The sequence below is a fragment of the Quercus lobata genome, chromosome 11 (assembly GCF_001633185.2).
Source record: "Quercus lobata isolate SW786 chromosome 11, ValleyOak3.0 Primary Assembly, whole genome shotgun sequence".
NCBI lineage: Eukaryota > Viridiplantae > Streptophyta > Magnoliopsida > Fagales > Fagaceae > Quercus > Quercus lobata.
In genome coordinates, this window is record NC_044914.1 from 38,887,866 (window position 1) to 38,901,519 (window position 13,654).

A 13,654-nucleotide genomic window follows, 5' to 3' on the forward strand; every position below is an offset into this window, starting at 1 on the left:
GTAGACACGAAAGCAGTGACAAAAATAGCCACCTAGAATGTATATCCTATTATATCATGAACGTAAATTACATTCATGGTCATTGATTCTCATACATACTCTTTTGCAAATCATTCCCACCTATCACTCCTTTTATGTTTTAAATATTAACATTACGCTTGCAAACTACTAAACCCTTGTAGTTTAACTTACATCTCTTGGTATTTTTATTCTATACACATTCAGAATTTAAATATTCATTTACCTGTTGTAACTATCAAATTAAAAATAAAATGAACAATATTATGCTTAAATTAGGGATGATAATAATTGACGTGACCTCCAAATATGATATGAAGTTAGCAAGTTAAGGTGTTTAGGTTTAATGGGTTTGTGTTATATTTGGATCGACACAAATTGATCCATTTAATAAACCAATCAATTCCAATTCGATATGCAAAATCTGTTTGAACCCAATTCATTTAACTGAAGGTCAATTTTACCAATTTGCCCTTCAAAATTTATGTTTGTAATTATATTTTAATTATTGTTAACTTTGTACGGAATCTAGTTGCATACTTATACATTCTATAAAATATTAAAATTGCTAATAGGTTATTTGTGTTAGGTAAACATGTTAACTTGACTACTTGACTTATATATTTATCAAATGGGTCGTGTCAAGTTATATTGAACTTAGGGTCAGTCTTTTATTAAATGGGTTATTCGAGTTGTGTTGTGTCAACCTGTTTAATAAACATATCTTGTTAGGGTCAATAGATTCTAACACGATTAATAAACATGTTGTGTTTGTATTGACCTATATAATCGAATACTTATGAGTCAATATGACACGAACAAAACACATGAACATGAATTATCATGCTTACATCCATAATTGTGAGTATAGAGTGTACGTGTAAGATTAGAGCGGTTTTTGCTTAATTGACCAAATAGCAATAAGTAGTATTTCAAAACTTCTATATAAAAATAGCATTTTTATTATTATATAAAATTCGACTCTTCAAGTGTCGAATTCCACTTGAATCTTGACTCCTCAGTAGGAGGGTTTAGGCCACATTTGCAATTGATGTGGCCATTTTAAAAAACTGGTTCACCTGGATCTCAATTCTTTTAGAGTTGAGTGCACTAATAATAATAATAATAATAATAAAGCTTTCGAAGTCCGGCGGCTAGACTTGTCTACAAAGGCGAAGTGAACCTTTCTTCTCTTCAATTTTATTTCCGAGTTCTTTTCCCCTCTTTCAATTTATATAATTTTTCTTTTTCAATCATTCTCATTTTCAACATCAAAAACTTACGTTTTTGCAAATTTTCCATATAACAATTTCCTGTGTTTTCTTGGATTAGTGCAATGATTACTCTATATATCATGACCTCGTAAAGGATGAAACATATGTTTTATTAGGAAAATACGTTGAAGCATATTCCATTATTAACATTTACATTATTGCTTGACTCTAAGATATTGAAACACATGATTCTAAAAAAGAAAAAGATATTGAAAGATGAAACACATCATGCTTGCCAAGTCTCTATGCAGATCATGACTCACAAGAAGCTTATAAATGATTGCTTGCTAAACAGATAATAGTACCTCCAACAAGCTTAATCTGTTATCCTAAAATGAGAAATTTGGAGATTTTCAACATTAAGTTTTTGGAAATTACTGCGCCTTTTGCTAGCTGTAAACTTGCCCCAATTGTATGCCCTATACTTAGCAGGGTTTTGCTCGTTTGTTAGCTCCTCTAAGGGCTTAATCATGACGTAGTGTGCCGGGTTGAAGAAAAATGGAACAGAGAACCTTTCTTTCTCTGGGTTCACCATGGCCCTGTGCTCCACACTCTCATACTTGTCATTACTCCAAACCTGAAAATTTTCCATTCTTTGAGTGAAACTGGCCAACGATAAAAGTCTCCAACTACATACGAATTCCAATATTGGCAACGCGTTTTAATTAGACTAGTAATTATATCAGTATGTTTTTGATACATACATTCATAGATGGACAACATAGAGAAAAAATTGACACGCTAACATTATTCATATACTTTTTTTTTTTTTTTTGGGCTAAACAGTAAATGGTACTTGAAATCAAGTTTGGCTAATATATATATAAAGATTTGTTCTTACCAGAGTTTGAAGATTTGAAAATGTTACCTGAATAATGGCACCAACATTGACAATATAAGCATCTGGGGTGGGTTTGACCCGAATCCACTCTCCATCTTTCTGCTTCACTTCCAATCCTCCAACATCATCTTGAGCGAGGATGGTTAAGGCACCACCATCCTTGTGCCGACCGACACCAAGTGCTAACTCAGGGGTAGGGCAAGGTGGATAGTGATTTAGTCGGATGTAGCTGCTGTGATCTTTGAAGAAGCTGTGGAACCTATCTTCTGGCAAGCCTAGGGACAGAGCTATAAGTTCGAATAACTTGCGAGCTAGTTTTACCATCTCTTGACCATAGTCTTGGCATGTCTCCCTGTTTAGTTGTCAAAGGAGCTCATCAGATCACATAGATTAAATCTCTTGAATTGGGCTTCAAACAGATTAATCTCAAATTTTCTGACTCAATTACAAAGGGTCCTCCCAAATAACAGTTATGAAGACACATTCATATGTTACTAACATAACCTTAGATGACTAGTTATTAAAATGTACCATTATCTCCCACAACCACTAAGTGTGCTATGATTTATAAGAATTAGGATGCAACTTTTTTTGATGAATTCAATGTTATGACAGGGGAGAGGGATTTGAACACTAGATGTGCCACTTGAGTTACAAGACTCTTGGCAAGTATTAGAACACAATAGTCCTATAATAATAGAACATTTAGCATATCTCTCTGTTCTCCCTCTTTTACATGGTTTCTCATACATCCACAGATGCATGAACTTTACAGTTTTGTCATCAAATTGATATTGGCTAAAGTTAAGATTTAGATGATCCACATATTAATCCATAATAACTATTAGTAAATATTAATCATTCAAATTTAATTGTGAATTTACAAAAAAACATTTCCATATTTTATTAAACTTAATTTACCTTAATTCAGGCGGGTTCTCAGGCCACTGATTATATAATTTGGCGATTTCCTTGTCATCAGGATCAGGCGAGGCAGGGATTAAAGCAGGTTCCTCTACGGCAATATCAAACACCTCCTTCCAGTCCCTCACATTCTTAGTATGCTCAGTGTCATAATAACCCAACACTAACTTCTCAGTTCTCCTCACCTTCCTCTTCTCCTCTAAACTCTGCTCAAAGAATTTCCTCGAGTCACCATCAATTTTCTGTCGCTTCTCCAAAGGCACCCCATGGTTGATCACCTGGAAGAACCCCCACTCCTTGCATGCTTTGCCTACCTCCTTAACAAGGCCTTCGATGGCAGAAACATTGTTGGAGGAGTGTAATGGAGCAAGATCAATTAGTGGGAAGCCTTCCCCTTCGATGTAGGAGATTCTTGGCCTGTGTTCAGGTTCTTGGATGAAAGCTGGATCAACTTCTCCCATGGTAATTGGTTTTAATTTCTGTGTGTTTTGTAAGATATGGTGTGGTGCCTTTTTATAGTTGACTGTTTTTTCTGTTTTTCTAAGGGTGTGACGTTTGTGCTTGCATGGCTGAGTTGTTTTGTTCTATCTTCTATGAGGGGATATTTGGTTAATTTGGTACTAGGAATGAGTTAAGCATTTGTATGCTTGCTATTTTTTCTTAAGGATGTGACGTTTGTGCTTGCATATCTGAGTTTTGTCCTGTGCGGGAAGTTTTGGCAGTCAGCATTAGAGCATTACACCAAAAAGAATAATATTCAAAGATATATAACTACGAACAAAATTTCACTTCAAATTCTTTATATATCTTTTCATTGAATGTGATATTGAAAATTTAACTGCCGGGTTGCATTTTATTTATATTTTTAATATTTATGTCAAGTTTCGTTCTAATTAGGTGTTATTTACTATTCAAGAATTAAACTTATTTTTTATGCATAATTTTATACCACAAAATGCTTAAAATTTAAACATATAATTAATGACATGACAATTGATCTTTGATTTTCTTGAGCAAATGACATAATAATTAATCTTTAATCTCTTTGTAATTTTGCTCGCAGGATATAATAAGAACATGCAATTTAACGGTTAAAATTTTTAGAATTCACGTCCAATAAAAAAAAATATAAAAGAGTTTGGAGAGAAATATTTTCCTTAAAAGGATATATAGTACTCCATTTTCACATGCTTCACCAACAGGACATTTCTATATAATAATAATAATAATAATAATGAGGATCAATAATCTAATAAAACTTCTCTGGTATTGGAGTTAGTGATCAAGTTTGTTAGGTATACACAGTAAGTGAAAATCTCACATGAAATATAAAAAAAAATTTTAAAATTATAATTAAGTCCTTTGTAAACTCAACTTTTTAATATAATTACTAGAAATTGTACATGAAGACCTTTTGTACCTATACATGATAAAAAAGAGATTCAGAGTTTCATTTTTGCATTTCTTATTAGTAAATAGAGGTAAAGGGTTGGGAAAATTTACTAGGGCAAGCGGATTTCTATTCATCTTTGTATCAAACACAATCCACATAAGTTGTTTCATATATATTGGAGAAAATTATATTCTAAACCCAATAGTTTACGGGTGTAGTAACAAATCAAACCTTATAACTTGAAAAGTGACAATGATTCTCATAAAAAAGAAGAAAAGTGACGATGATTATTTTTAAATTTATATATTGATTATAATTCATTCAAAACACCAATGATTATTTTAAAATTTATTAACAAAAAGTGGAATTTGGGACAAAATGGGCTTCTGCCCTTTTTAGGCAAATTAATTAACCTTTTGCCCTTCTTCCCAAACTAAATAGGGAAATGCCCTTCTTTTGAAAATCGACTTTTTCAAAATCGAGTTAAGCCCTATAGTGACGTTTTTAAAAACCTATAGTGTCGTTTTTAAGGATCTATAGTGGCGTTTTATAACTTGATATCCATAAAATTGAGTTATAGGCAATAAATAACTTGATTTTATAGATATCAAGTTATAAAATGTCACTATAGGTTCTTCAAACATAACTATAGGTCTTTAAAAACGTCACTATAGGGCTCCAGAATATTTTTTTTTTTTTTTAACTCGATTTTGAGAAAGTCGATTTTCAAAAGAGGGGCATTTCCCTATTTAGTTTGGGAAGAAGGGCAAAAAACTAATTAATTTTCTAGAAAAGGGCAGAAGCTCATTTTGTCCGTGGAATTTGATAATAGGTTCTTTATTCGATGACGTGGAATCTTATCAATTGAGCAAATAGGAGATTCTTCGCCTGTGTTCGGGTTCTTGGATGAAAGCTGGGTCAACCCCTCCCATGATTGGTGATTAGTGATTTTTGTTTGTGCAAAGAGATGGCTTTCCTTTTTTCTTAGAGGGAGATTTAGTTTGATGTACATTGAACTTGGACGTGATTTTGTTAGTGCGAAGAGACGGTTCTCTTCATTACAGATGGAAATGTTGTGAGTCTTGTGACTAGGGACAAACCAAGCGTGCGACACGAATGCAATGACAAAAATAGCCACCTAGAATGTATATCCTATTACCATGAATGTAAATTACATTCATGGTCGTTGATTCTTGTACATACTCGATCTTTTGTAAATCATTCCCACCTATCACTCGTTTTATGTTTTAAATATTAACATGATTAGTTGCAAATCTATGCAATGCGTGGGAATATACAACTATTTTGTAATATGGTATAATTTATGATTTATTATCTAAAATGTACTAGAGATAATTTGTTCTCCTTAAAAGTTGAACTATTTTTAAAATTTTTTTTTTTATCTCTCAATCTTTACAAATATATCATTCTACTATTTTGATTTTTTTTGAAAAACTTAGGTGCGTTTGTTTGATATTATTCCATTATTTTTGTTTTGAGTAAAATATAGAAATACTATTCTTTTTTCAAGTGATCTATATTATTCAAGCTTTTATATGGTGTGTTATGGTTTTTTTTTTTTCTACAACTAAATTAAAATTTTAAGTTCCAAACTTAATTATTTGAATTTCTCATTCTTTTAGGAAGATTATTGTGATAACCAAACCTCATCACAAATCTACAATTGATATTACTCAAATAATTTATAAACACATTCAAATACATAATCTTGTAGATTGTATTTTGATATAAACTCAAATTCTCACTTCTAAAATATCTAAAAATTAACTCAAACCAAAACTGTAAGAGAGATAGAGAGTACATGTGATAAATAACTCAAAAAACACACCACTAAAGTGTATCATTTAAAAGTAGAGACATAAAAAATAAAACAAAAAAATTCATCAATCTAAAGTAGAGTTGCAAGAAATAATTAACAATAGAGAGAGAGAGAGAGAGAGAGAGTAATCACATTTTTTGTAAGAGAATGTGAGACAAATAACAAAATTATATAAAAGAACATGAGTAGAAGAATATTTCTATAAACACAAATTATTCAAGACAAGCTATGTAATAGAATAACATTAAATCATTCTGTAATTTCATAGGATAACATGTAACAAACAAAGAAAATAAAATAAAAAAGATAAAAATTAGAATATAACCAAATCATATCAACTTAAAGTAGAGTTAAACATAAAAATTCATCAATCTAAATTAGAGGTGTAATAAGGAATTAAAAATCTACCAAAAGAAAGAATATATATATATATATATATATATAGAGAGAGAGAGAGAGAGAGAGAGAGAGAGAGAGAGTATTCACATTTTTGTGTGAGAAAAATATGGATTGAATGGAAGAGAAAATAACAAATTTTTTATAGTTAAAAAAATGGGAAGAAGAAGAGTCAAAATAAAAAGGAAGATGAAGAGATGGAGAAATTGTAAGGTTAAGGTATAGAGTAGTGGGGAGATAAAAAGGTAGAAGTAAGGAAATGCTGGAGAATGAGTAATTGTAAGGTGGGAAATTAATAGGGAGAAAAATAATTAAAAAGAAGAGAGAAAATATTGAAAATACGCTGTTGATGTGGCTCAACAGGAGTGCAGCAATATTAAACGTTACGCTTCAACTTTCGGATGTAGATACATGCGTACAAATTACTAAAAACCTAATAGCTTAACTAGCATCTCTTGGTATAAATATCAATTTTCCCGTTGTAAATTTAAAAAAAAAAAAAAAATGAACAACATTATGCTTAAATTAGGGATGATAATATTTGACGTGGCCTCCAAATATGATACGAAGTTAGCAAGGTGTTTAGGTTTAATGGGTTTGTGTTATATTTGGATTGACATGAATTGATCCATTTAATAAACCAATCAATTTGAATTTGACATGCAAAACCCGTTTGAACCCAATTCATTTAATTGAAGGTCAATTTTACCAATTTACCCTTCAAAATTTATGTTTGCAATTATATTTTAATTATTGTTAACTTTGTACGGAATCTAGTTGCATACTTATACATTCTATAAAATATTTAAATTGCTAATAGGTTATTTGTGTTAGGTAAACATGTTAACTTGACTACTTGACTTATATATTTATCAAATGGGTCATGTCAAGTTGTATCGAACTTAGCGTGAGTCTTTTATTAAATGGGTTATGCAAGTCGTGTTGTGTTAACCTGTTTAATAAACATATCTTGTTAGAGTCAATGGATCCTAACACGATTAATAAACATGTTGTGTTTGTGTTGACCTATATAGTTGAATACTTATAAGTCAATATGACATAAACAAGACACATGAACATGAATTATCATCCTTACATCCATATTTGTGAGTATAGAGTGTACATGTAAGATTAGAGCAGTTTTTGCTTAATTGACCAAATGCCAGTAAGTGGTATTTCAAAACTTATATATAAAAATTGCATTTTTTTATTATATAAAATTCGACTCTTCAAGTGTCCAATTCCACTTGAATTTTGACTCCTTGAAGGAGAGTTTTAGGCCACATTTGCAATTGAAGTGACAGTTTTAAAAACTGGTTCACCTAGATCTCGATTCGTTTAGAGTTGAGTGCACTAATAATAATAATAATTAAAAAATAAAAAGCTTTCGAAGTCCGGCGGCTAGACTTGTCTACAATGGCTAAGTGAACCTTCCTTCTCTTCAATTCTAGGGGAAATTACAGTAAACTCACCTGTGGTTTGATCTGTTTTCACTTTGCCTACTTGTGGTTTAAAACTTAATACTTTGCCCACCTAAACTTCAATCCATTTGCTCTTTGTTTCCCACCTCACCCTCAGACGTTAGAAAAACACCATTTTATTAAAAATCAGAACATAACGCGAATCAAAAACATGAACCATTGAATCTTTTCCTCATGAGCCCTAGAAACATGAAAAACCCCATTATACATTTGATATTGAAATCGTGCTACAAGTATAAACCTAGATGAGCAACGGGTTGATCGAGAGACTAAAATCCTGGTAAGAAATCAGTCACTGTTTGGGTTTTTAATTTGGGCTTATGGTTGTTTTATAGTTTTTTAAGTAATTAGTCAATGGTCAATGTTACATGTAACAGAATGAGAATATTGGTTGTGTTTATTGCTGTTTATGAAAAATGTAACTACATGTTGTTTGGATTTGTATTTGTATTTGTTTATGGGCATTTTGTCTATTGTGGTCATTGTGTCTCACAATGGACCCAAGTTTCTGCTTTACTCTTTATGTGTCTGTTGTTTACAATTCTTTAATTGTTAATTGTGTACATGTCAAATGATAATTTGTTATTGCAAATGGATGATGAGCAAGTGAAATTCAAGGTTCATTATGGGGGTACTTTTTTGTGGAACCCAAGTTTAGAATACTTTGGTGGGAAAGTTGAAATAGTGTATAAGAGTCCTAATAGGCTTAGTTATTTTGAAATAGAATGTATATGTGAGGAATTGGGGATTGATGAACTGTCTAGGGTTCATTATTTAGCTCATGGGAGTAACTTGGAGCAAGACGTGAGGTTGATAGAAGATGATAAAGATGTGGTGTCCATGTGTAAGCTTAATGAGGGAGGGCCAAGAGACACCATCATACTGTATATGGAGAGTGGTCATACTCCACTTGCAGTTGAAGTTCCTGATGGGGTTGGTGCAGGGGCTTCAAGGGTTGGTGCAGGAGGTGGTATAGGAGCTGCTACAGGGGGTGTAGGGGTTGGTGTCGGGGCTGCTACAGGGGGTGATGCTAGTGTGGGGGTAGAGGAGAAGTTTGATTGGTTGAATGAAGGTCTGGAAGGAGAAGACTTTGCTGATGATATTTTTGGTGAGTTTTCTCTACCTTACACAGTTCCATCTGAGTCTAACATTGTTCCATCTTAACCAACCATTGATACACCTCAGCCAAACACAAATACAACTCAGCCAAGCACTGTTCCACATCCAAACATAGATTTAGATGAAGAGTGGGCTGAACCAGCTTTAGAAGATGATATTGCAAGTGTGGATGGTTCTGGTGATGAGTAGAGGCCTGGCAACCCAGAATTCAATGAGAGGAATGATACGAAAAATGTTTAGTTGCTAAAAGGGATGAAATTTCTAAACTCCAAGGTTTTTAGGAAGGCTCTGAGGGAGTATGTGATTCAGCATCACATTGATATCAAGTGGAAGTTGAATGAGAAGAAGAAGATTTCTGTACATTGTAAGAACAATTGTGGATGGAGGTGTTATGCCTTAATGGTGACTAGAGAGTGCACATTTGAGATCAAGACAATTAATCCTAATTGTACATACCCTCTAACATTTCAAAATGGGCAAGTTACATCAACCTATGTGGCAAATAGGTATTTGGAGGATTTTAGTAAGAATCCTAACTGGAAGGTCTCAGGTGTTAAGCACTATGTGATGCAGCAGGTTTCTATTGATTTAAGTTTTAATCAAGTGTATAGATCAAGGAAGGCAGCTAGGGGTTTGATCACTGGGAATGAAGAGGCTCAGTATGGCCTACTTAGAGATTATGTAGAAATGATAAGAAGGACAGATGTAGGAAACAAGGTGATATTGCAAATAGAGATGAAAAATGAGAATGTAGAACCCAAGTTTAAAAGGATGTACATTAGATACAATGCTTAGAAAGTTGGCTTTCTAGGTGGTTGTAGACCCTTTGTTAGGTTGGATGGATGCCACTTGAAGGGTAGATTTGGTGGGCAATTATTTTCTGCCACTGCCAAGGATGGAAATGACAATATATTCCTAGTGGCAATAGCTGTGTTTGAGCAAGAGAATAAGGATAGCTGGATTTGGTTCTTGGAGCAGTTTGCAGATGACATTGGCAGGCCAGAGGATCTCAATCTGGTATTCATCAATGATAAGCAGAAGGTATTATCATCTAGCTCATGTTTATGACTTCATTACTTGCTTAATTGAATGCTTACTTGCATAGTTGCTTACTTGCATAGTTGCTTACTTGAATGCTTACATGCATACTTGCTGATATAGAATGTTTACTTGCTTACTTGATTGTAGGGCCTTCTACCTGCAATGGAGACTTTATTTCCAACTGTAAAGCACAGGTATTGTGTGAAGCACATACACAACAATTTCAAGGTTAACCACAAGGGCATGGAGTTGAAGAGTGTAGTGTGGAGGTGTGCTAGCACAACATCAGTCAGGGAATTTAAGAGGGGGATGGAGCATCTTAAGAGTTTGGATAAAGAAGCTTGGAAGGACCTTGCAGATATAGAGCTTGCACAGTGGACCAGATCCCACTTTTCTCCAAGGGCTTTGACAGATTTTCTAGTAAATAATCTAAGTGAGAGTTTTAACTCTATGATTGTAAAGGCTAGAAACAAGCTAATATTATCAATGCTGGAGTAGATCAGAGTTAGGATTATAGGCAAGCTATATATAAAGAAGATTGGCATAGAAAAATATAGTGGCAAGTTGTGTCCAAGCATACAGGACAAGTTGGAGAAGTTGAAATTAGAGTCTAAGAATTTTGTGCAATGCCATCTAGGAGGTTTGTGTATGAGGTTGAAAATGAGAGAGAAAGGCATGTGGTGGACTTGGTAGGGAGGACATGTAGTTGTAGGAATCTACTGCAAGCATGCAGTTGTAGCCATTTTTATGAATTATGAGAAACCAGAGGATTACACCCATCCATGTTACTACAAGGTTGCTTTTGTGAAGACATACAAAACACCCATATCTCCCATGCCTGGCCAGTCTTAGTGGATCTCAAGTAGCCAACCTAAGCCTGTTGCACCTACTATTTATAAGCCACTAGGCAGGCCACCCATAAAGAGGAAGAGAGATGCTGATGAGCCAAAGAACCCTTATAGGTTGTCTAGAGCAAGCCAGTGAGGTGTGGAAGGTGTCAAAAAGAATGACAAAATGCAAGGGAATGCAAGGGATGCAAGGCCAACGTCACTGGTGAGACACCATGGGAAAGGAGGAAGAGATTGCAGAGAGAGAAATCTGTAAGTTTTTACAAATTTTTTTTATTATATGCAAAATGCCAATAATTGACATTGTAAACATGCTCATATTTGGTTGCAGGCAAATGGAAGGCCTTTTACATGCAAACAAGGATCACAGGCCCTATCTTCATCACATGCCCAATTCTCATCTCAGGCCCAATCTGCATCCTAAGCCCCATCCTCATCTCAACCCTTCACATTATCTCAACCCCCACCAACACATCAACCTTACACTATGGCCTTATCCAACCAGACAGCAGGGTCACAACCACTAGCTTAGACTCCATGGTCACAACAACCAAGTCAATGGTACTCTTCAGACTTCAGGTACACTGTTAGAGGAGCTCCTTGGTTCTCTTCAAGCCAGCCAATACCATACACCCCTACAAAAACATGGGACACTAGAGCACCATCATCATAGGTACTGTAATTTTATGTTTGATGTTTTATTCATAAAACTGCGATACTTGTAGCTAACATGTGAATTCTTGTACTTTGTAGCTTACAAGACCACTTGCTACCAGAGGAGTTGCTTTGATAGGAAAGGGTAATGCAACTAGATTACAGAAATATAAAACAAGAGGTGGAAAGGCCAACTGTGGTGGGAGAGGTAGAGGCGGGGGCAGTAAATGAAGCCTATGTCAAGTTACTTTGGTTGCTATATATATGTAGTGTTAGGGCAATATGGTTCTCTGTTATGTATTGTTAGGATTAGATGTAATTTGTAGACAATTACAGGGTAGACCCTTTGTTGATTATATATGCTGTTAAAACATTGTTGGGATTTATTTGTATTTTTGTAAGTTTTGTAAACAAGGGCAAGTGCAACTGTTTTGGTTGTTGTTATACCAAATGTCCTATATTTACTGGTGGTTGATGAAAGACTATTCAATGCCAACCTAAATGTGTATACAATTTCTCACCTTAATGGCAGGTGTTCAGAATTATTATTTTAACTAGTTGTTCTCATGTGGTTGATTATTGCAGTTGAACATATATAGGTTTGTTTATGTGTGTATGTATTGAATATAACAGTCACTTTTAAATGCAACAGGTGTATGTGTTGAATGACAGGTTTGTGTGTGCATTTATTGTCTTTTATTGGAGTATCTTATGTGTGCATTTGTTGGAGTATCTTATGTGTTGAATAGTAGGTTTATCTGTGCATTTGTTTTCTTTTCTTGCAAGTTGACAGATAGTTGTCATGCACTTTAAACTTTAAACAATTCACTTTCAACACAATTATCTTCACACAATGCACTTTATGCACAAACCAACACAGCTCACAACATCCAACAAAATGCCAACAGTTCACAGCTCACAAGTTGCCTATTCACTTTAAACAAAAACACCAATAGCATCTAACATAAATAACATTTTATCTTAAAAAAGCTTATATTATTAAGTGGCTTCAAGCCAATAGCGTCTACCATCTTACATAGTTCTATTACAATACAATTAAGGACCTGCTTATACATTACAACCTACCATGTAGACTCAATTTTATCATTCCAACATTCTCACTTGAGCCAAAACATGAAAACAACATAACCAAAACAAACAAAAAAACCATGAAAGAATTAGTGCAATTATGCACTTTCTCTCTTGTTCTAAAGCTCTCATTGCTATCTCCTTGGTTTTAACAGAGGAAGCTCAAAACTTTCTCTGCCTTTCAGTGGCTTTTGCTGCCCTTTTTTTAGCAATTTCTGCATTTGGATAGCTTTTGTTGCTGTCTGAGTAGCTGCTCTTTCCCTTTCATTTGCTAGTTGCAACTCACTTCATAGTAAATCCAGCTTTTATTGCACCAAATAGGCAGCTTCATTCCCACGCATACAAGTGGGATTATCAATCCATTGAAAAAAAGGGCACTTGAGACCAACCTGTTCATAAATTGAATTGAACATATCACATTCCAAACTCACTTGAGTCAACTATATTAAGTAAAAACTATACTTACCTTATATCGGCTACAACCCATAAACCTTCTCCCAAAATTATCCACTGTCAAACTTGTTCTCAGCACACAAGTCTCATACGTACACATATGCACACATGAACCTGAGTAATTTCCACTTGAAGAAGACATCGTTTATCAACTTCATGTGAATCAAATTTCCTGTGAATCAAAGTTACCATCAAAAGTTGAAACCCCCAACCCATATAAAGAAAAAAATTTGTACCTAGTGATGATCTATCTTTGAATATTCAATGCCTTAAGACAACCCAA

General features: G+C 34.0%; 2 protein-coding genes across 2 annotated transcripts; one reads left to right on the forward strand and one right to left on the reverse strand.

Annotated features, from left to right (window-relative positions):
• Window positions 1–1,458: 1,458 nt before the first annotated feature.
• LOC115968850 (protein DMR6-LIKE OXYGENASE 2-like) lies at window positions 1,459–3,536 on the reverse strand. The gene is made up of 3 exons (XM_031088367.1): window positions 3,055–3,536; window positions 2,161–2,485; window positions 1,459–1,869 (listed from the first exon to the last, which is right to left on the reverse strand). Exons 1-3 carry the CDS (start codon window positions 3,516–3,518, stop codon window positions 1,609–1,611), a joined length of 1,050 nt encoding a protein of 349 aa, XP_030944227.1. The 5' UTR covers window positions 3,519–3,536; the 3' UTR covers window positions 1,459–1,608.
• A 6,002-nt stretch (window positions 3,537–9,538) lies between these two features.
• Window positions 9,539–10,825, forward strand: LOC115966828. The gene is made up of 3 exons (XM_031085979.1): window positions 9,539–10,059; window positions 10,120–10,327; window positions 10,475–10,825. Exons 1-3 carry the CDS (start codon window positions 9,539–9,541, stop codon window positions 10,823–10,825), a joined length of 1,080 nt encoding a protein of 359 aa, XP_030941839.1.
• Window positions 10,826–13,654: the final 2,829 nt, after the last annotated feature.

Bases quoted from the DNA above. Each gene is read 5' to 3' on its own strand.
- LOC115968850 (XM_031088367.1), bottom strand. From the start codon at position 3,518: ATGGGAGAAGTTGATCCAGCTTTCATCCAAGAACCTGAACACAGGCCA. The intron at 2,486-3,054 runs GTAAATTAAGTT...ACAACTAAACAG, and splicing joins GAGAACCCGCCTGAATTAAG to GGAGACATGCCAAGACTATG. The intron at 1,870-2,160 runs GTAACATTTTCA...GAAAATTTTCAG, and splicing joins ATGTTGGTGCCATTATTCAG to GTTTGGAGTAATGACAAGTA.
- LOC115966828 (XM_031085979.1), top strand. From the start codon at position 9,539: ATGAAATTTCTAAACTCCAAGGTTTTTAGGAAGGCTCTGAGGGAGTAT. The intron at 10,060-10,119 runs GTACATTAGATA...ACCCTTTGTTAG, and splicing joins GAACCCAAGTTTAAAAGGAT to GTTGGATGGATGCCACTTGA. The intron at 10,328-10,474 runs GTATTATCATCT...ACTTGATTGTAG, and splicing joins TCATCAATGATAAGCAGAAG to GGCCTTCTACCTGCAATGGA.